This window comes from Drepanopeziza brunnea (assembly GCF_022702325.1).
Source record: "Drepanopeziza brunnea f. sp. 'multigermtubi' strain 214-2 chromosome Unknown ctg16, whole genome shotgun sequence".
Lineage (NCBI taxonomy): Eukaryota > Fungi > Ascomycota > Leotiomycetes > Helotiales > Drepanopezizaceae > Drepanopeziza > Drepanopeziza brunnea.
Window position 1 is genome coordinate 929,336 of NW_027094079.1, and position 21,734 is coordinate 951,069.

General features: G+C 43.4%; 2 protein-coding genes across 3 annotated transcripts; both read left to right on the plus strand.

Annotated features, from left to right (window-relative positions):
- Positions 1-10,753: 10,753 nt before the first annotated feature.
- Positions 10,754-13,171, plus strand: L3040_008551 (uncharacterized protein; the record flags this gene model as incomplete). Its single annotated transcript, XM_066157104.1, has 8 exons — positions 10,754-10,903; positions 11,149-11,308; positions 11,390-11,409; positions 11,466-11,502; positions 11,572-11,662; positions 11,740-12,024; positions 12,149-12,313; positions 12,511-13,171. The coding sequence occupies 8 exons, from the start codon at positions 10,754-10,756 to the stop codon at positions 13,169-13,171; spliced, it is 1,569 nt and encodes a 522-aa protein (XP_066010371.1).
- Positions 13,172-20,078: 6,907 nt separating this feature from the next.
- On the plus strand, positions 20,079-21,650 carry L3040_008552 (uncharacterized protein; the record flags this gene model as incomplete). Of its 2 annotated transcripts, none has more annotated exons than XM_066157106.1 (6): positions 20,079-20,124; positions 20,213-20,385; positions 20,469-20,552; positions 20,630-20,978; positions 21,063-21,461; positions 21,517-21,650. In XM_066157106.1, 6 exons carry the CDS (start codon positions 20,079-20,081, stop codon positions 21,648-21,650), a joined length of 1,185 nt encoding a protein of 394 aa, XP_066010373.1. The 2 variants fall into 2 exon arrangements, with proteins under 2 accessions (XP_066010373.1, XP_066010372.1); XM_066157105.1 differs by having other exon boundaries at positions 20,633-20,978.
- Between the last annotated feature and the right edge of the window lie 84 nt (positions 21,651-21,734).

Below are 21,734 nucleotides of genomic sequence, written 5' to 3' on the forward strand. Positions count from 1 at the left end.
TAATAAAGAAGATACCGCTTTGTTTTTAAGATTAATCGGCCTCGATTACGAATGGAAAGGTCGCAAAGGTTTTGTCGACGAGTTTAGCATTAAGTACTATAATGCTAACAAAGTTAATAATAACATTTATATACTATAATCACTAATTGATTTTTTATTTAAAAAAAAAGCGCTTAAGTTTTTTATCTCCTCGATTACTTTATCTCTTTTCTTAACCAAATTAAAAAGCAATTCACTTATAAAGATATTAAAGTTCGATTAATCTTAAGTGATCTTACTTTTAAGCTTTTCGATAGCGATCATGCCGAAGCTAAAAGCATCTTAAAAGAGCTATTAATGCTATACCTTTTTATTATCGATAGCACTTTAGCATACAAACGCTTTACTTTTAAGTTCTCGAATGAGAATAAGTTTAAGTAAAGCAAAAAGTGCTAAAAGCTAAAAGAGCTACTTGAGTTAAACGAGATTCATTTGAACCATGCTTATAAGCAAGAACTTAAGCTAAAGGCGGAGACCGAGTTGAACGTATTTTACGTAATTGCAAAAGGACGGGTCTTTATCAACTCTTTATAACTAATAGACTTGGGCTAAAGAACGAGTCTTTACTAACCCTTAAGCCTTTGTAACTAGTAAATTTAACTAATACTTTAAGTCTCTGATTAGTAAATGTGATTAGTAAATGTGATTAGTAAATGTGATTAGTAAATGTAATTAGTAAACTTAATTAGTAATTATGCATATGCATATTTTTATGTATATAAACCCTATGGAGTAACTTTACGCCTTATAGGGTTTCCTTATAAGGAGGGCAGAATTTTGTACCCTCCGTGGGTTCCCCCGTGAGAAGGACTCAAAACTCCGTGGGGCCCCATGGGGCCCCATGGGGCCCCATGGAGCAGCCTAGCCGGCGGAATTACTTTAATCCCCTTTCTTTCTTTAATTCTTCCGGAAAAAGTTTAATAGATTGACATGGAATAAAAGTCTTAGCACGCTCACAAATCTTTTAAATCCGTATAGAAAATTTCACGTGATTGAATGACTAATCACCACCATAACTACTGGAATTTATTTTGGGTCACCGTTGGTGACAATTAAAGACTCCGAGATGTTTATTACCGATAAAGAACGCCGGGACCATAAGCTTTTAGTTAAGTTACGAGCCGAAGGAATTATTAAGAGCCTTAAAGCACCGTTTTAAAAGTTCAAAGCAAAAGAATTAGCAAGATTAATAGCTTAAAGCATCTTTTAAATGATCTCGAGCATTGATTTACGTATTAAAAGCGCTAAGATCTTCGGATCTAAGTTTGTTGATAAGATTAAAAGCAAAAGAACACTTACGCTATACGAGAAGTTTCGTATAATAATTTAAGCTTTTTAAAATAAAAGTAAAACGAAAGTACTTATCGAATCGCTTACGATATAGCGAGCGAGCTAAAGACTTTGTTATGCTTTAGCTCTTTTTCTAATAAAGGACTACGAATGCTAAGTTTATAATAAAAATATTATATAAGCTTATACTTAATTAAGCACGAAGCTTATACGAATAATCGTCGTACGATTATTTAAAGAGATCACTTATCGATTCTTTTCCGGCACTTTGTTCTTTATGACTAGCCTTTTATACGGTATCTTTAAAGCAAAGACGCATTAGTATAAGCGTTTTTCCGAGCACTTTACGAGCAATCTCGATATAAGATAATCGAGCTTTAACTTTTGCTTTTTTGTATTAATTAATAAAAATCAATTAAGAATAGCTGCTTTATAAACGGACGATGTTTTTATAGTTATCAATTAAGCTATAAAAGCAAAAGAAGAAAAGAAGTTAATTAAATCTAAGCTAAAGAGCAAGGAAATAAAGACCTTTATACACGCCGAACCGATGATTTTCAATAGATGCAAGTTATCTTTAGATAAAAACGAGTTCGGATTATTAATTAAGCAAAAAAAGCAAAGTAAAAGGCTTGCCGTAATTAAACTCGATTTAGCTATACAGGCTAAAGAGTACTTAAAGCAACGTGCTTGAAAAGCGTATTTAGCTATTATTTGCTACTTAAAAGCTTTTTATGCTTTATCGATAGCTGCTTAATATCAAGAACCGAAAGACAAAGATTATAAAGCCTTTAATAAAATAATTTAATAGTTAATCGATCATTTAACTCGAAAGATCTATTACGTGCTTTTAAACTTAAGGATAGCGAAGCTTTTTATATTCGTAAACGGAGCGTTTGCTAATAACGCTAACCTTAGCTCTTAAATCGGTTTCGTAGCTATCTTTAGCAATAAGGCTTACGTAAGTAAAAACGAGTTTACTTTAATGGGTAATATCTTTTATTAAGTGTTATAGAAGTGCAAAAAGGTGATAAAAGCGGTATTAGCTTTTAAGTTATACGCTATGTTTTTAAATATCGATATAGCTATTATTATGTTAACCACTTTTGCTTAAATCACAGCTTAATTAAGGATCTTTAATTTCCTCGTAATTATGTGCATTGATTTTTACTCGCTTTACGAGTGCATAGTAAAGCTAAGAACTATTAAAGAGAAGCGCTTTATGATCGATATTATAGCTATTCGAAAGTCATACGAGAAGCAGAAGCTCTTTAAAGTACGCTAGATCGAAGGCAAATCTAACCTTGCTAACGCTATAACTAAAATCGAAGCTAATACCTCTTTGCAAGAGTTAGTTTTGATTAATACCTTGAAAGTATAAGTAGACGGATAAGTAAAGAGGCCGCTATAAAAGAAAGAAGAGTGAGGTTTAGTAGAATAAGATTGTTTTTCTTTTATTTGATTACCTTCTTTCCCTTTTCGGTCGATATAGTAGTTAGCAAAGCACTGCTTGCCAAAGAAAGAGTTGCCGGTATCGGTATCTCTATATCGACCTTAGCTAGCTAGTAGTAGTAGTTAAGGAGCTTACCCGTGAACTATGGTTCACGGGCCACTTAGCATACTTCGCTTAGCATATTAGCATTCAAAGGACCCTAACTTGACAAGTAAACTTATTAGTTAGCTAGTATACGTGATTCCTTCTAATCGTATAAAAGAAATCAGCTCCCTTAAGTCTTAGGGAGCAGACAGAATTCAAATACCTTTATTGCTAGTATCAATCTGGATGATGATAGTGCAGTCACGAGGAAGCTTCTGATATGTGTGGTTAAATGACTTGTATTATCTAAGACTAAGAATTAAGGGCGAGGTTGTAGTAAAAGCGTGCCAAGGCTGAGGTCCGTACGTGCACGTATACGTACACGTGCACCGTACACTATGCTCTCATCTTACTTAGCAACACACCCCTTTATCGAGGCTTCAAAAAGCTCTCGGCAGTACTTTAATTGTATCTAAACTAATATACTTTTTCTATAGAATAAAAGTAAAAACACTTTTAAGAGCATAGTCTACTTAATTTCTATCGAATGTAATAAGTACGACTTCCAAGAAGAGAAAACCTTTTATGACACACCTTTATTACTCTTTGCTAAGAAAAAACACTTTTTGCTAAGCTTTATAGCTTTAGCACTTTTATTCGAAGCAGTTGTATAAAGGCAGCGTGATTTATATTATTCAATAGCTTTGTTATACCGTCGGCGACATTCTTTTTGCTAAGAATATATTATAAATCGAGTCGTCCTTTTGCTACTTTATAGCGTACGTAATAGAACTTAATATCGATATGCTTAGTTTTTTAATAGTATTTAAGGTTTTTAAAAAGTAAGAGTGCTCTTTATGAATTACAAATCATTTTAATTTTCTTCGCGTTAGCTTTTTTATAGCTAACCTTATTAAGTACTTGCTTAATTTAAGCGGCCTTTTAAGCGAATTTGCATATGGCTACGTACTTAGCCTCGGTTAAAGAAAGAGCTATAATAGTCTAGCGTTTAGAAATGACGTTAAAAACGCTTTTTGCAAAAAAGAATACTTTTCCGCTATATAAAACTCGATTTATTTTAAAGCCGGCTTAATCGGAGTCGCAATAGCTTATTAATTTAATAAGCTTAGCGTCCTTTCTATTAAAAACAATTGATAGCATACAAGTGCTTTATAAGTATTGTAGAACGCGCTTTGCGGCAGCTATATATTAAGGTAACGGATTAGTTAAGAATTTAGCTAATAAAAAGCAATGGTAAGCAATGTCTTATCGAGTATGAGTTGCAAGGTACTGCAAAGAGCTAACGATTGATTAGTATAATATAATCTCGTATTAAGTAGCTTAGCTTTCGAATTTAATCATATGAACTTCGGAACTTATTATAAAAGATATAAGTGCACTCTTGCAATTGAACATACCGAATCGGTCTAACACTTTATTAATATAAGCGTCTTAGCATAAAATAATAGTATTTGCGGGTCGATTTTTAACGATTCTAACTTTTAAAAAGTAAGTAGCTTTATCGGTATAAGTGATATCGAATAAGTCGTGCAAATCTTTTTTAAATTGCTCGTAGATTGATCTTGATTTACCGATCATTAAGAAGTCGTTAATATAAGTGACAATTATGATTTTGAAGTCTTTATTAATATAAATATAATTATCGGTTTTTATAAAGGCGAATCTTAGCTTAGCAAGTCGCTTTCGTAGCAACTTCTGCTAAAGGCGTAGTGATTGTTTAAAGCTATATAAAGCTTTAAGTAGCTTTAAGCAGTTTTTATTAGTAAAAGTGTAGCCGAATTCGACTTATCTTAATAGAGCTTTAATATAAATGTTATTATTAGCTTTATTATTTAAAAAAGCAATGTTAATATCGAATTATTAGACTTTTAAGTCGTATAAAGCGACTAAAGCAATTGCAAGCTTTTAAATAGCGGATTTGCATACTTTAGCGAAGGTTTGATCGTAATTACGGCTTTTTTATTATATATAGCTTTAAATTACGAATCTTACTTTATATCGCTTGATCTTTTTATTCTTATTTTTTTTAATCTTGAATAATAAACGTAAGCTTAGAATGCGTCTACTTTTAAGGATATCACGCTTTTTTATAATTAACCACGTCTCTTTGCGTCGAAGAGCAAAGTATTTTTTAATAATAGCTTAGCGCTAGTTATTTGCATCTGAGCGTGTTAAAGCTTTTTTTATAGTCTAAAGGTCGTTTGCAAATAGTGACTCTTTAGCAGCGTTAAAGTAAGTCTATTAATAGGTGTTTGTTCTTTCTTTAATAGTTACGTTTGCTAATAAAGCTGCAGCAGCGTTGCGAGTGCTAGACCGAGTATTTACTCGTTCCGAAAAAGGAATCTAAAGATAGATTTTGCGTAGTCTTCGAATAATAAGAGCTTCGAGAGTCTTATCATTTACTTTAAAAGGAACAACTTCTTCTTCGACTTCCTCGATCTTTTTCTTATCGTTTAAGGAAGGAGCTTTATAAGATTTAAGGAGCTTGTCGGTAGCTTCTTCGTCCTCGCTCTCTTTTAAATTATCATCGAACTCTAGTTTATCTTAGACGTAGTGATCAAAGCTTTTAAAAGACTTTTAATCTTGGTCATGCTAGCTAAAAGTAAATTAATTACGGTTAACTTAATTACTTTTAGCTTTAAGTAGCATTTCTTCTTTTTCTTTAAAAGTAAGTTCGATAACGAATCTATCTTTATTAAAACGAATATAAAAGGTACGAACTACTTTCTTATTAAATCGAAGAAGAACGTAGATTCGCTAGATATTATTGCTTTCGAAACTAATTAATGTTCCGACTTTAGCTTTAAGCGCTAGCTTGCGACTTTGTACGCGGCGTTCAAGCTTAATTAAGACGTAGACTTTGCATTCGAGAACTCGCAAGTGCTTGATCGAAAGTTTATAAATCACTTTTAGCTTAATATCATCTTAAAAAGCTTCGTAAGAGGTCTTTCTATTTAAAAAAGCAGTGTTAGCTATATGATTGATAATATAGATTACTACTATTAAGCACTCGGGCTATAAGAACTTAAGAATCTTTTAATTAATAGTTGCGGTGCGTAGCTTTTTTATTAAAGTACGAATAGATCGCTTTAATCTATCGTTTTGCTCGGAAGTGTAAAGTGTCGATTCTTTAAATAATATACTTAAATGGTTTGCTAACTTTTTTATTTGCTTAAAAGAGTATTCTTTATTTCCGTCGCAGCGCTACACTTTAATAATGCGATTGTATTAAGTCTTAGCAAAGCGAATCATCTTTTTGTTAACTAAGAAAGCGTTACTCTTGATTGCGTAAGTATATCTTTACTTAGCTATTATAGCTAGGCAAGTGAAGATTAAAGCGTATTTATAACTGTAAATCTTAATAAAAGTCAAATGAACTATATTTACGTATAGCTTTTGTAAAGCAATCGTAAGTCTTTTGCGTGCTAATATTTTATTAGTCTTCCGAATAAAACGACCTTTCTTACAAAGAGCGCAAATACGTATTCTATTAGTTTTAGTCTTTTTGAATTTTATTTCGATAATACTACTTTAAGTATCGCGAACAGTTTGTAAGCTAGCATAACATATACGTTTATGCTAAAGTTTAATATTAATAAAAGCCTTTTTAATAATTGCAAGTAAAGCGTAGCCGGTAACAAAAGCAAAAAGTGCGCAAGAGTTATCTTTAATAATAAATAGCTTAGTATCTACTTTATAAATCTTTTTGTCGGTAGCCGTGAGCAACTTACTTTTTTTTAAATAACTATCGATTTTGCTTAACTTCAAGCTTAAATACAAATTGACGGGACTTTAAAGCATATAAAGCGTGTTTTTATACTTAATGACGCTTGCTAAGCTTCGTGATCTAAAGCATTTGATGACACAAGTGTTAATACTAAAAGGGCGAATTAAGCTTCTTATAGTATTTATAAAAGGGAGATCTTTTTTAGCTGTATAAATAATAAACTTAAAGAGATTATTGCAAACGTAATCAGTTGCTTTTGTATCGTAGAGCTAACGATTCTTGTTTGATAACGTATAAAGTGCTGTGCTATTAGCAGCAGCTAGAGGTTCTTTAGTAATAAGGAGCGCGTAAGAAAAAATCTTTCCGTTAACTTCCTTATCGTTTTTCTTTTTGTTATTGTTTCCTTTACCTTTTTTGTTCTTAATACGCTTGAAATATAAGATAGCCTTTTTGCTAGTTCTCTTTTTAAACGCTTTTCGAAGCTCTTTATTAATGACGAAGCAATCCTTAAAGAAGTATAAAGGTTTAAGCTGCTTGCAGTGCTTGCAATTAAGTCTCTTATCTGCAACTTATTGTAGCCTCGATTTATTTGCTGCATTTTCACTTTTATTATTACTTTTGTTTCTTTTTTTATTATTTGTATTCGAGTTATTCGAGTTTGATTTGTTATCGTATAAGGCTTGACTATTGATCGTTTTGTTTAAGTCGCTGCCTCGAGCTTCGTCGGTGATGTTTTTAATAAAAGATTCGAAAGTGATTTCTGCTTTCTTTTGTATAATAGTCGCTATCCGTAAAGTCGATCTCTAGCGCTTAGCTTAAATAAGCTATTTCTTTAAGCAAGTAGCGATAAACATTACGGGATTCTATTGTAAAAGCGGCGTAATATCTAGCGAATTAAGCTTCGTAATTGCAATTTTAAATGCTATTACGAATTTCTTTAAAGAAAGGTAATCGTCGTATTTAATTGTGATATAAGTTTAAATAGCATTGTATTTTAAGACCGTATTAAAACCTTTATATTAATGTCGTAAAGACTTTTACATATCTAAAGCAATGGCTTTATTTTATATGTGTTTAAAAAGACTAGCTTTGCAATTCAAGGTAATTGCAAGCTTTATTTGTAACTCTCCGGTATCTTAATCTAGCTATTTTTGCAAGTCTTTTGCTTTAATTGTATTGTCGCATTCGTCGACTTTTATAGATATCAAAGCTTTAGACTTTGGATTAATATATTTACTAATCTTATTAGACTTAGCAATATTGATCACTTTATCTTTCTATTATTGATAGTTCTTACTTCTTTTCAGCTTTAAAGCTTCAAGTAGGTTAAAGCTATAGCTCGAACTCATTTTCTTCCGACGTATAAGTATAGTCGTAATAAGTAGTTCGTCAGGTAGACTCGAAGGACTCGGAAGAAAGGGAGGTTCGCTGTCGATTAAGCGCGCTAGCGATCTAAAGATCTTCTTTAAAAGAGTAGTAAACTCGTTTTCATAATTCATTAGATAACAGTTCATCTTTATTAGCTTCGGAGAAGAATTAAAGATATACTTCAAGCAAAGTTGCTGCTACGTATAATAAGCTTCTTACGTTTAGTAGCGTTGAGTAGCGCGGTTAAAGAAGTGATAAAGAGATTCTAAGTTCAAGCACTAAAGATGGTTTCTCTAAAGCAAGCAGTTCCTTTGCCGCCTTTTCTCTTTTCGTAATATATTGATGTTGCTATATAGCTAAGTTTGCTTTAATTGCAGCTTCCTTTTGCTTTTTGCTTAAGGAACCGCTAGGTTCGGCCTTACTTTTCGCTATACTAGCAAGTGGTTGCAATTAAAGATCAATTGCGACGAAAGGTGCTATGGAAGCGCGTTCTGACGAATCGCGCGCTACGGTGACGAATTGTCAAGAGGTAAGTATTCTAACACCGAAAAGAGTGTTTAAAGTCTAGAAATACTTTAGAATAAATTGAATCAAGCTTCGGGGCTCATAACCTATTGTTAGTATCAATCTGGATGATAATAGTGCAGTCACGAAGAAGCTTCTGATATATGTGGTTGAATGACTTGTATTATCTAAGACTAAGAATTAAGAGCGAGGTTATAGTGGGAGCGTGCTAAGGCTGAGGTCCGTGCGTGCACGTGTACGTGCACGTGCACCGTACACCATGCTCTCACCTTACCTAGCAACAACCTTATCAACCGAATGTTTTGCAATTGCAAGTACTTTAACGACCTTTACGAAGTTACGAATATATTCCCCAATCGCTTGGAAGCAATCCAATAGAAACTTAAAAAGCTTACTCTTAGCGCTTTAATAATGCTTTATAATCATACTATAGCAAGCTAAAAACTGCGCTTTTTATAAAAAAGACCTTTTAAAGTATTAAGATTCAAAAGAGATTACTTAAAATCGTATACTTTAAAGCAAATCAACGGCAAAAGAATCTTAAAATGCTTTTATATCGACTAGCTAAAACCTTTTTATTTAAAAACAGCATATTTAATTAACGAAAAAGAAAAGCGATTATTAGTATATTAAAATTTAAAAGCAAGCACGGCAAAGCATTTATTATTAATCGAGGCTTAGAATATAAAAAAGATATAATAAATAAAAATCGAGTTTATTAAAAGAGTTTAAAGATATTAATAAAGCTAAGAAAAGCAAAACTATATTTGCAATAGAATAAGAAATTAAGATAGCGAAAGGATAAAAAATAAAATAAAAAGAAGCATAAGTATACTAAAAGTTAAAAAGTCGATATTTAAGAGTTGCTTAAAGGGTTGCTAAAATGAAATAAATAAAAAGAGTATCAGTTAAACAAGATATAAGAGTTTAGTTCTCGAGACGAAAACTAATATAAAAGGGATATGTCGTAAAGCTAGGCTACGTAACATTATTAAAGCATAAACCAAGTAGCAAAAGAGTCATCTCCTTCCTTGATGATTCCTCTCTTCTAAACAATACAACGACCTTCTCACTTTCATGACCGGTGGTTCAGCTATTACTTAAGGAATTGACCTTTATATTTTTAAACAAAACGGTAGATTAAAGCGATTATCCGTACTTTAATAAAGAAGCTACGCACCGCAACTATTAACATGCAAAAGAATCCCAAATCAGGCGCTCCGTAAGTCGAATCCACTCTCTTACTTCCCGTCCTCTGCTCGGTCAGGACAAGTCAGCTATAACCGGCAACCGCCGACCTAAGTCACAAGGCAGTCGTCCTGATCCATTCAGCAGTGCCGCAAAACGTTTTCAGCTTGCATAGCATGATGCATATGCAAGCAACAGGTCTCTGCAGTCCCAGAACGAAAGAAGCGCCAGGCACGAATACGTAGTGGGATGTTGATGGAGCGGCGAAGAGGTGTGGGCTCGGGGTCGGGGTCGATGGAAAGATGCAGGAACCACTTGTCACAGGCAGGGTTCCTTGGGTAAAGAATACAGTATAATGATAATTTCGTGATGGACCCTTGGTTACGGTACCGCAGAGCCAAGGAAGATGGATGGAATGGGTGATTGAAATGTTGTTGGAATTGATTGATGCTAGCGTGGGGTGGAGTGGAGTTGAGTGCAACAGTCCATCGATCGATGGCCAGGAAATGACAAATGAAAGAACAGTAAACAGGTATCGAAATACCTCCTGACCTTAGACAAGAATCTCAGGTTTCTGGTGGCTTCGCTGGTCTGTTTGAGCTGCTTACCCTCCTGATACATCACTCTGAAATGAAACGGAGTCAACTGGGACTCGGACTCGGGGGTTTAGGCGAAGAATTCGAGTCGGGTCACGTGCGAGCTTGACATCACGTCAACTGTCAACACATTGGGATCGGATGCCTTTCGCCACTGCTTTTCAGACCACATCATTTCGCAATTGGCCGTCTTCCAGATCTTCCCGAATTCCGAATATCTGTCTGTATTTGTGTTCGTTCGTCGTCTGCCTTCATTCTTCCCCGAAACTCGACTACCACCAGCTCTTCCGTCCTTTCCTCCGGCCGCCATGAAACCGGGCCAAAACCTCGCCACGCACCTTCGACCAACAGACTCTTTCTCCTCGCCTAGGCTGTCTGGACTAGCAACGTCTTTCTATCTCAAATTCAGATCGTTCTCATGGTTCTCATTACCAACGACAACCTTCCAGCCGTCACGCCGTCATGTCACTGACTCAAAACAAGGGCGAGCTTACGCTCGAGCGCTCAAGGCTCTCTCCCGTCCCCGTCCCCGTCGTCTCGGTCACGGCAGTTCGATCGCCACCTGTGATCTGTCAGACTGACCCCTTGGAGATTCCGACCCCCGAACCTCCGGTACGCTCTACCGGATGGGCAAAGTCTGAAGTGTGTTTCTGAAATCCCGTCTCCCCTCTCCCAAGAAAAGGGTCGAGGGGGCTCTTTCAAAGCCAGTGTGAGGCTCGAGAACCCGCACGAAACAGATGTCAGAATGTTTCGAGGCAAAAGGTTTGTCCGTTCTGCCATTTCAGATGCCGATTTTTCCTTCTGGATATGTTATCTAGCCAGGCTTCCCATGTGCCCCCGTGTACTTTTGTTTGCAGCGGCCTTCGAGGTCAGTGGTAGCAAGTATGCAGGCGACGGATGTTCTGCGGACTGCGACCGTGGTGGCCACTGTGCTTGCCATCTCGCTGCTTGCGCCGCTGATGATTGCGAGGGCTTGGATCAGGGGTTTTGTTGTAGGCGTGTGGGCTAAGGAGGATTGTGAGTGCATCTTCAATATATCCCGAGTTGGGGGAGGGTGTTCGGGGAAGGTCTGGACTCTGGCTAATAGCGCTCCAACAGGGACATGTATATTTGCGTGGGTGAGTCTGGAGCGGTGAAAGAGTGAAATGAGGAGGAGGATCCTAATAGGAGATAGATCTTTACGACAGCCTACTGCGTAACTGGATTTCTGAGTACGTCCCACACTCCCCCTGCCGTCCTGGTACACAAATGAACAAATGAACGTCCTAACTGCTCTCCAGTGACCAAACATGGCGGCGGTGTTCCGCAATCCCAAGTCTCCGCATCGGAGCTCATCACATTCAAAAAGCTCCTCTACGTCGATACCATCATGTATGTGCGTCCGGATCCCCTCGCCCCATCATCACTTATCTTCTAAAGCCGAAAAACTGACACAAGACGTCGAGTAGCTACTGCCCCTCCGCCTTCTTTACTAAAATAACCCTTCTCCTAATCTTTACTCGCGCCTTCGCGCACTTCCGCAAGACCGTAATCTCGATATACGTCTTGATTGGTGTCTTGGCCTGCTACTACCTGCCTGTTCTCTTCCTCAAGCTCAGGCTGTGCACGCCGATCGAGGGGCTGTGGGATACGAGCGTGGATGCCGTCTGCTGGGACAAGCAGAGGGTGTTCTTCGTGGATGCGGTGGTCAGTTGCGTGACAGATGGGGTGGTGCTTATCTTGCCGGTGCCTCTGTAGGTTGATCTTCACCGTCTTACCCATTCTATTCCTCAGATGACATTTCCTGCTCTTGCGGGTTGTGTTGTTGTGTGCCGCTCTGCCGAAGATTCGCGGGATTCCAAGCTGACACCGGAGCAGAGTCTGGTCTCTCAACGTGCCACTCGTCAAGAAACTGCGCATCGCGGCCCTGCTCGGCGCGGGCGGCATAGCGACCATCGCCAGCGTCTTCCGCGCTCTGCTGGTCTTCTCACCAGAGGTACCAGAGAACATCACGGTCGATTTCGTGCAAATGACCCTCCTCGGGTAGGTTACATATATTGAACTCGATCCGTTCGTGTTTTGATGTTCCCTTCGCTTAAGCCCCTTACACTCATTCTCCCCCATCTCTCTCCTCCCACGCCCACACTCACCTACCCGTTGCACCCTCGAAGCGGGGGTGCACGCAGCTTCGATTCCAGCGGTGAGACCGAGCAGCGCTGACCCAGATCCGCATCGTTTAGCATCGTAGAGGTCTTCACGGCCTTGATCTGCGCCTGCCTGCCCACCCTCAACCTCCTCTTCACGCGTTACACCCTCGGCAAACAGTCCTGCAGTCACGCCTCCAGCATGAACAGCGCCGGCCCGCCGAAGCAGAAATCCGTGGCTTCTCCGCCGAGTAGCCAGGCGGCTATGGGCGTGCCCCCGCCGGGCTCCGGTCTCCCGACATGTCGGCTGAAGAAGCTGCGACTGCAGGCCGGGGGGGAGGTCGGCGGCTGGAAGGAGGGGGGATATGGGTACCTAGAGAGGGGGAATGGGGAGTCGGGGCGCTGTGCGCGGATTACAGGGCAGAGGAGGCTGCGGGTTATAGGTGGCGGTCGTGTGTTGGCGAGGGGCCGAGCTGACGAGAGGAGAGCGGTGGCCGCGGCAGAGGTCGAGGGCGGTTTAGTTTCTAATTTTGATCCGGAGATCGGAAGCCCTAGCTATAGAGGGTGGAGCAATCACGAGATGGGGCACCTTGCGATAGGCCTAGAGGGCTTGAGGGAGGGAGGTGGAGATGCGATGCGTAATGGACGTGACGGCGGCGTTGCGGAGGAGTGGCCCCTGAAAACAGGCGGGTTTGTCATGATGCCGCGGCCTGTTGCTGTCCCTGTTGCCGTCGGTGTCGGCGTCGGCAGAGTCTAAGTTGAGAATCAGAGGAAGAGGGGGGGGGGGGGGGGGGTGCAGAGCATCATGCCGCACGCCATTATTTTCTTATTACATATACCAGGATACCACATCGCTTGCTGTACCGTTTTCTGCTCCTCGTAGTTTATATCACATCTATACATATATCCAACTATTTCAACTACTTACCTATTCTTATCTCTGTCTCTGTCCATTTCCCGGAATCTAATACTCTCTAGCCAACGGTTGATTGTCAAATAAAACAGCCTTGGTTACCATCTGTCTATCTATCCACCTATCCACACACCCACCATATCCTATCCTATCCCATCTACTCGTCCTTTCTCTTTCTTTATTTTCTTTCTTTCTTTTTCTCTGTCCTTTTTTTCTTTTTTCTTTCTTTTATTTCCCCCCCTTTTTTTTATTTTTTCCTTTTTTTTCTACTTTTTTCTTTTTCTTTTTCTTTTTCCTCCTTTTTTCTTCCTCCTTTTTTTCTCTTCTTTTTTTCTCTTCTTTTTTTCTCTTTTTTTTTTCTCCTTTTTCTTCTCTTTTAGTTATCTTTTTATTCACTTTTTTTTCACCTTTTTTTGACCTTTTTTCTCTTTTTTCTTTCTTTTTCTTTCTTTTTCTTTCTCTTTCTTTCTCTCCCCTGCCGTTAGAGGAAGTACAGAGTAATCGTATCACAGCAGTTCGTTCCTTCGTTACGCAAACAGGCAGGCAGGCTGGCAGGTAGGCAGGCAAAAGAGGCGCCCTGCAGCTGGCCGGGAAGGGGGGTTCAGCTTGTGTCGTGCTACGGAGTAGTGCTGGGCTATGCTGGGCGCGGGTAGCTACATCTAAGGTACGTGGCCTGTGATGTGATTTGAATTGATCAGATTCTGCGTGGTGCGAGAGCGATGGCGATGTTATTTTTCTTTTCTCGAGCTGCTGATCGATGGTAGGCAGGTAGGGATATCGATGATGATCTTTTACCGTATCTATCATCTATCCATCTGTGGCCTGCAGGCAGAGAGAGGCAGAGAGAGGGAGAGAGGGCATGGTGGAGGGCTGGGAGGGGAGGGACCACATGGACAAGACCAGACCACGAGCTCTCTCTCTCTCTCTCTCTCTCTCTCTCTCTCTCTCTCTCTCTCTCTCTCTCCCTCCCAGGGGGGTTGGATTGAACTTTGTTGGCCCGGTACGAAGTACTCTGCTGCTGCTGCTGCTGCTGCTGCAGCTCCACGCGCCTGGACATGGTGGGTTGAGAATAAATGGATGGATTCGGATCGGAACGAGCTGCTTGCTCGTAGACAGGCGTGTTGGGTCCGTATACCGGGTTCTCACCCTCGTCGGTTTTTATCGGTTATTGCTCGCTGCTATGTAGATAAGGGGGAAGGGGGAGAAGAGGTACGGTGCGGGCTTGATTGAGGGGGGAGGGTACAGCAGACTGCAGATAGATGGACTTGCGTGTGCTTTCCGTACTTGTGACTTGCATGATGTGTCACGACGTAGGCGCTGTTATTGTTGTTTTTGTCATTCGTATTGTTATAGTGGCTGTTTCATTCATGAGGTCCGAGGAAGAGGGGAGAGATAGGGTAGGGCGGTAGACTCGAGAGGATGTTTGTTTAGTATTTCGCTGTTGTGTGTTGTAACAGGTAGGAGGAATGGGGTATGAGGTGCATTGTCTGGTTTTTATACCTAGCTGCGTGGGAGTAGGCAGGTAAGGTAACTCCAAAGGTGCACATATCCGCCACTAGGTAGGTAGGTAGGTATATCTATTGCGTGACCCGGGACCGGCCTGCTGGTACAGAGATTCTCTGTCCTACAGCTACAGCTAGCTGTGTAGCCAGCCAGTCGCCCTACCTGTACCTGTAGATAAAAGTAGTTGATGGATATAGCTGAATTGAATTGATGGAGTTGACATTGTAAGAGGGAGAGAGAGAGAGAGAGGGAAAACCGGTCGAGGAGAGAAGAAGGGCTTCGCTAAATGAACGCTGTTTACTCTCGCTACCGATCTAGCCATGGGGAGCTCATAAAAGCGGGTTGCGGGTTTGTCATAGTGCCCCGTGACCTGTTCTTTTTCTTAGGTCAATCGAGTAGGTGAAATAACTGGTCTCGACTGCCTAAGTCGCATCCCAATAGGGCATTTTCCGATTGTGGTTTCGTAGATGACGAGGAGCATGGCGGGCCGGGGGCGGAATATCGGAATATGGTTGAGGTCCCATGATGTGTTTGTTTGGATTTGACTTGACTGTACTCTCGGTGGGTCGTTATGTCGTTGGGTCGTTGGGTCGTTGGGTCGTGGGTCGTGGGTCGTGGGTCGTGGGTCGTGGGAGTGCTGACGCCGCAAAGCTTGCAGATGCAGTGCACAGACAGATGCAATGCACGTGTTGTGGTCACGCTGGCAGCAGAAAAAAGGAAAGAAGTTACAAGTGGGCTTCTCCTGTGGCTGGGGTTGGTTGGTTGGTGGGTGGGTGGGTTGGTTGGGCCTTTGTTTTTGGTGAATTCGTTGTGTATTCTTTGTTGTCACCGGCGCCTTGTGGTCCCGAGTCGCATTCTCTTCTTTCTCTTCTTTCCCTCCCTTTTGCTCTTGCCTTTCTTTCTTTCTGTCTTTCCGTCCTTCCGTCCTTCCGTCTGTCTGGATCCAGGGCTGAGGCGTCGTCGCTGTATACGGAAAAATAGAGAAAAAGATCTTCCGTAAAGAGCAGCCACCCACCCACGCAATTTCACTCCATCGCCGTCATCGCCACGTGTTCTGGCCAATCGTAGCATCCAGCCCAGCCCAGCCCAGCCTAGCCCAGTCCCCAGCCCCCCAGCCCCAGCCCCCCAGCCCCAGCCCCAGCCCGCGCCGCCGGATATCTGGGAAAGCAAGCCAAAGCAGGCTAAGCAAGCACGCAAGCATCATCGGCGCTGTCAACAACACCATATCGTGGTTTGTCGTTTGTAGTCTGTAGTCTTTAGTCTGTAGTCTGTAGTGTGTAGTGTGTAGTCTGTAGTGTGTAGTGTGTAGTTTGTAGTTTGTAGTGTGTAGTGTGTAGTGTGTAGTGTGTAGTGTGTAGTTTGTAGTTTGTAGTGTGTAGTTTGTAGTTTGTAGTTTGTAGTTTGTAGTTTGTAGTTTGTAGTTTGTAGTTTGTAGTTTGTAGTTTGTAGTTTGTAGTTTGTAGTTTGTAGTTTGTAGTTTGTAGTTTGTAGTTTGTAGTGTATGGTCTGTAGCGTATAGTTTGTAGTGTATGGTTTGTAGTCTGTAGTCTGTAGCAGCGGAGTCCGGACAGCCAGTAGCATCCTCGGTCGGGGTTCCTATCCATTTCAATTCCACTTTTATTCCCAAGTCAACGATCATAACACCCGCTCGCGGTACGGAGATGTTGTATATGCATTGATGTATACGGGACCTTCCGTACGTACGTACATGTTAGAATACCAAAACGGAAATTCGCCATCAAAGTCTCACGGACACGTGCCGTGCCGTGCCTAGTAGAGACATGGAAGGGAAGTTACCGAGCGCATATGATGCAATCCAACCACCACCACCAGCGACACGTACCAGCTCCCCTTCTCTACCGTACCTCTTGGTTACGTAGAGGAACCGCTCGGTTCAGGATCCACTAGACTAGGATCTCCAGCCATATCCACTACGTTACTGTAGGATCTCCAGCAATATCCCAACTCGTCCAATTAACGGTTTCGCTCAAAGTTTTTTATAGCTCTTCCCCTGTTTTCCAGCATTTAGCCCAGCAATCTAACGTAATGTTGTTTCTCGTTTCAGTTGGAATGACCATTTGCAGCTTCCCAGGCAGATGTCGAATATGTGCAAAGCATCATGCTTTCTCCGGATCCGGCGCGGCCATTGACTCGATATACTTTACTGTATAATGCCTCTCTCGGTCTCGGGGGTTTTCGGTCCAATAGGTCCACAATGTCGTTGGCTTATTAATCCTACCACCCTCATCAATTTCCGAGTAAGATTTGGGGATCCATACTTTGCTAACAGTTTCTAATCTTTTCCCCATCCGCTTTGAGAGGGCAAACAAAACCACGGTCTACGGTAATCCGACTCGCCAGCAGGTTCGTTATCGAATTGACCTATTGACTTCCGTGTCATACGGTCATTAAGTAACGATTTGTAAATATCAATCAACTTACGCGTAGAAAAGCTGTGCCCTCATTGATTAGAGGGCCCGCTTTCTAGACCCCATACTTTATCTCTGAAAGACTTTTGGTGTTCATTGATATACGCGGCTTCCTTCTATACCTCGCGTAATCGATATAAGCTTATGCTATGTAAATCAAGTGAAACTTACTTCTTGAACAGTTCGATAAGCGATGAGTTCTTTTCCATCAGCTCTCATGCGTAGAGAGAAAGCTTAAGGCTCGCAAGATCGGAGAGATCGATTGCGACAATAGCATCATGTTAGAGATGATAGTAGTGATGGGAGTGATGATAAAGAGGGTAGGTAATACATTTGAGTCCGAAGTAAGTGCAAAAAGGGATATATATAGGTACCTAGGTATCTTTGACTATATTCCTTTTGTTACGCTAACTCTTTATGATATTGCCATCGCTTTTCTTGATTGTATATAAATAGATCGACGGGTAAGCATAGATGCACTTGTCATGATAGGTCGGAGTGGATCGGAGTAGATCGGGTCCTTGAATACAATACTTTAAATACCTAGTGGCCCAAGATTTCCTGATACTACGTACGGGTAGTAGTAGATGTTGCTAGCGCCGTCTTCATGCATCATGTTCGCATCCCAAGATCCGATGCCCTGACGCTGACCGTGACCGAGACCGTGACCGCGACCGTGACCCTGACCGTCACCGGGACCCCTGCTGCACGGATTCGGTGCTAAACTAAGCTGGGCTAGGCTAATATGGGTAAGCGACTGACGATGAACCAGTCCCTGTGATTCAGTGTTGGTGGTGGTGGTGGTGGTGGTGATGGTACCGGTACCAGTACCGATATCTCTGAGCTGAAGAAATGAGTGTGTGCATCTATACAGTACAGCAGTACAGTAGCTATCTGCATGCATCTCTACGGATCTACGGAGCCAGTATCAAGCAGTACGGCATCTTTTCTCGAACCGATCCCAAGCCGACCTAGGTACCTACTAACCTACCCTCTCCACAGCACTCTACCGGTATAGGGTACCAGGTACCGACGACGGCCGACGACGGAGCGGATGCACACGGCATGCAAGCACATACGCACATGGGCACATACGGTACGGTAGTAGTAGGTACGCACATACCCATCCCACTCATACTGACCGCACAGTGCAGCACAGTGCAGTACAGTACAGTAGAGTACAGTACAGTACAGTACAGTGCGACAGTCGCTCAAGCTCAAGCTCAAGCTTAAGCTCGCTCAAGCTCATTTCAAGTTGCAGTTTGCTCCGTAATAGAAGTAGCCTCCTCCTGTCGAGTAGGCCTGATGATCATGTCCATCAGCCCCAATCCCAGCCCAGCCCTCGCCCAGCCGCAGGCCAGGCCAGGCCAGGCCAGGCCGGCCACAGTCTGTCTGTACAGAGTAAGAGTAAGAGTAAGAGTAAGAGTAAGAGTAAGAGTAGGTACACACCCGCCTTCGGCTGCCTGCTCTCCTCCTTCGGCCTATTCCCCCTTCACTCTTCACTATTCCCCTCTTCCCTCTTCCCTCCTCCCTCCGTCCTCCGTCCTCCGTCCTCCGCCCTCCGCCCTCCGTCCCCCCTCCTCCCTCCCCCCTCCTCCTCTCCCCACCAGCGACCGACCCGACCTACTTTGATCTACATCTACCGTACACACACACCTACCTACCCTACCCCTACCCCTACACCTACACCTACACCTACACCTCCAGTATACCGGTACCAACATCTAAATCTAAACCGACGTTAAGACCCGTGACCTGGCAATAGCTAAAACTGCTACTACAGTACTAAGCACTAGCGAGTAGTTGTAACAACCCCTCTTCGCCTCGTCGACCCCTGGTCACCTAGCCCCTCCTCTCCCCCCCCTGGCTCATGGCAAAATCGAGCGCGTGAGCAGTGCCCGTCTTCCCAGCCAAGGATCCTCTGCAGCCAGCGCCTCACCTAACCACGGCCACGACCTACACGACCTACACGACCGACCTACACACGACCTACGGCCAACCTACTTCCGAAACCTACAGTCACCCCATACCAATCCATTCCATACCTACCTTACCTACTACCGCGCCCAACTCTACTCTACCGGTACCTACTCTAGAGACGAGACTCGACTCGCCTCGCCTCGTCTCGATCCTTGCGTTTGTCTGCATCTCAGCATCTCAAACGAAACTTCCTCAATATCTTCATCTCTGCACCGCACCTCATCTGATCAACTCGCCACCACCAATTCACCATCACCATCACCATCACCAACAACCAAAACAAAACAAAATAAACGGCATTCACCTCCGCCCGCAGCCCTCTCTCTTCCCCTCCCCCTCCAGCCAAAGATTCCCCCCGACCACCCCCCCCCCCCCCCCCCCCCCCCCCCCCCCCCCCCCACTAGTCTCTCCCCCCCCCATTCCAATTCAATTCACCTTTCGACTCCCTACTACTCTCTCGTCTTCAGCCTCACTCAGTACCTGCAATTCGGCTGCCACTCCACTCCTCCGTTCCGTTACAGAAGCACCAATATACGACGTTGTGAACCCGATCAGATCGACCATTGGTGGGACCGAATCACGTTACCTGACTGCCTCATCCACACCACACCACACCACACCACACCACACCACACTACTCCCCTACACCACACCAGTAGAGTCGTCGCAGCCCCGTTCCTCCGCTCCGCTCAACCTTCGACACTCGACGCACCGAACTCCATCATCAGACTCACACGCTGCCCTCAATTGCTCCCTCCATACCGGACTCGGCGAGATCCATCGACAACATCGACAGCCCTCTCCGCACCCGCGATAACCCCCTTATTTTGGACCTCGAAATGTCGCAGAATCGGCCGGCAGCCTTCTCGAGTCTGAGGATGGGAGGTAAGAATAACCAACGCCGGAAAGCTCAGCTCAGCTCAGCTCAGCTCTGCCCTGGAAGACAAACGCCTGCTAACATCGTGATTCCCAGAGGTGGTCCGCGAGAAGGTCCAGGATGGTGTCACCGGCGAGACTCGAGATATGCAGTATACGCAGTGCAAGATCGTGGGCAATGGCTCTTTCGGCGTCGTCTTCCAGACCAAGCTCTCACCTTCGGGCGAGGATGCCGCCATCAAGCGTGTTCTCCAGGACAAGCGATTCAAGGTGCGCAATCGATTCCTTCCCATCGGGGGGGGGTGCCGTGTGGCTGGCCATCGCTGCAGTACTGACCGGCGTGCATGATGTAGAACCGCGAGCTGCAAATTATGCGCATCGTCCGTCATCCCAACATCGTCGAACTCAAGGCCTTCTACTACTCGAATGGCGAGCGTGTGCGTTTCCCCCTCATCCCCATCCAAACTACCCATACTGTCGTCCTACGTCGGATCACTAATGATGCTTGGGGTAGAAGGATGAGGTCTATCTCAACCTCGTCCAAGAATATGTTCCCGAGACGGTTTACCGTGCTTCGAGATACTTCAACAAGATGAAGACCACCATGCCGATCCTCGAAGTCAAGCTCTACATCTACCAGCTCTTCCGCGCCCTCGCCTACATCCACTCGCAAGGAATCTGCCACCGCGACATCAAGCCACAAAACCTGCTGTTGGATCCAGGCTCCGGTATCCTGAAGCTGTGTGACTTTGGTAGTGCAAAGATCTTGGTGGAAAACGAGCCCAACGTTTCCTACATCTGCTCCCGCTACTACAGAGCCCCCGAGTTGATTTTCGGCGCCACCAATTACACCACCAAGATTGGTAGGGCCCCACCCCCCCCCCTCCCCTCCCCCGCCCCCGCACCGGGGGTCACACCATGGGCTTTCAATTCTAACTTGGAAGCAGATGTTTGGTCCACGGGGTGCGTCATGGCAGAGTTGATGCTCGGTCAACCTCTCTTCCCAGGAGAGTCGGGTATCGATCAGCTCGTGGAAATTATCAAGGTCTTGGGGACGCCGACGCGCGATCAGATCCGCACCATGAACCCCAACTATATGGAGCATAAATTCCCCCAGATCAAGCCGCACCCCTTCAACAAGGTCTTCCGCAAGGCTGAATCCAACGCCATTGAGCTCATCTCGCGTCTCCTGGAATACACCCCGACCGAGCGTCTCTCGGCGATCGATGCCATGATTCACCCGTTCTTCGATGAGCTGCGAGACCCCTCGACCAGATTTCCCGACTCGCGTCATCCCAATGGCCCTGTCAAGGATCTCCCCACCCTGTTCGACTTCTCTCGTCACGGTAAGGCCCCAAATCCCACGGGCCACGAGACTACCATAGCTAACATGCACGTCAGAACTCTCCATTGCCCCCCAGCTCAACAGCCGGCTAGTCCCGCAACACGTTCGAGCCAGCTTGGTGGCCCGTGGCCTAGACATCGACAACTTCACACCCATGGCCAAGGAGGAGATGATGGCTCGGTTGGATTGAGAGCATGTTTCAACCCGTAAGATGATTGACGAGTAAATGCTTTCAGATCGCTCGGCAACGGGGCTCTGCAAGGAGTCAATTTGT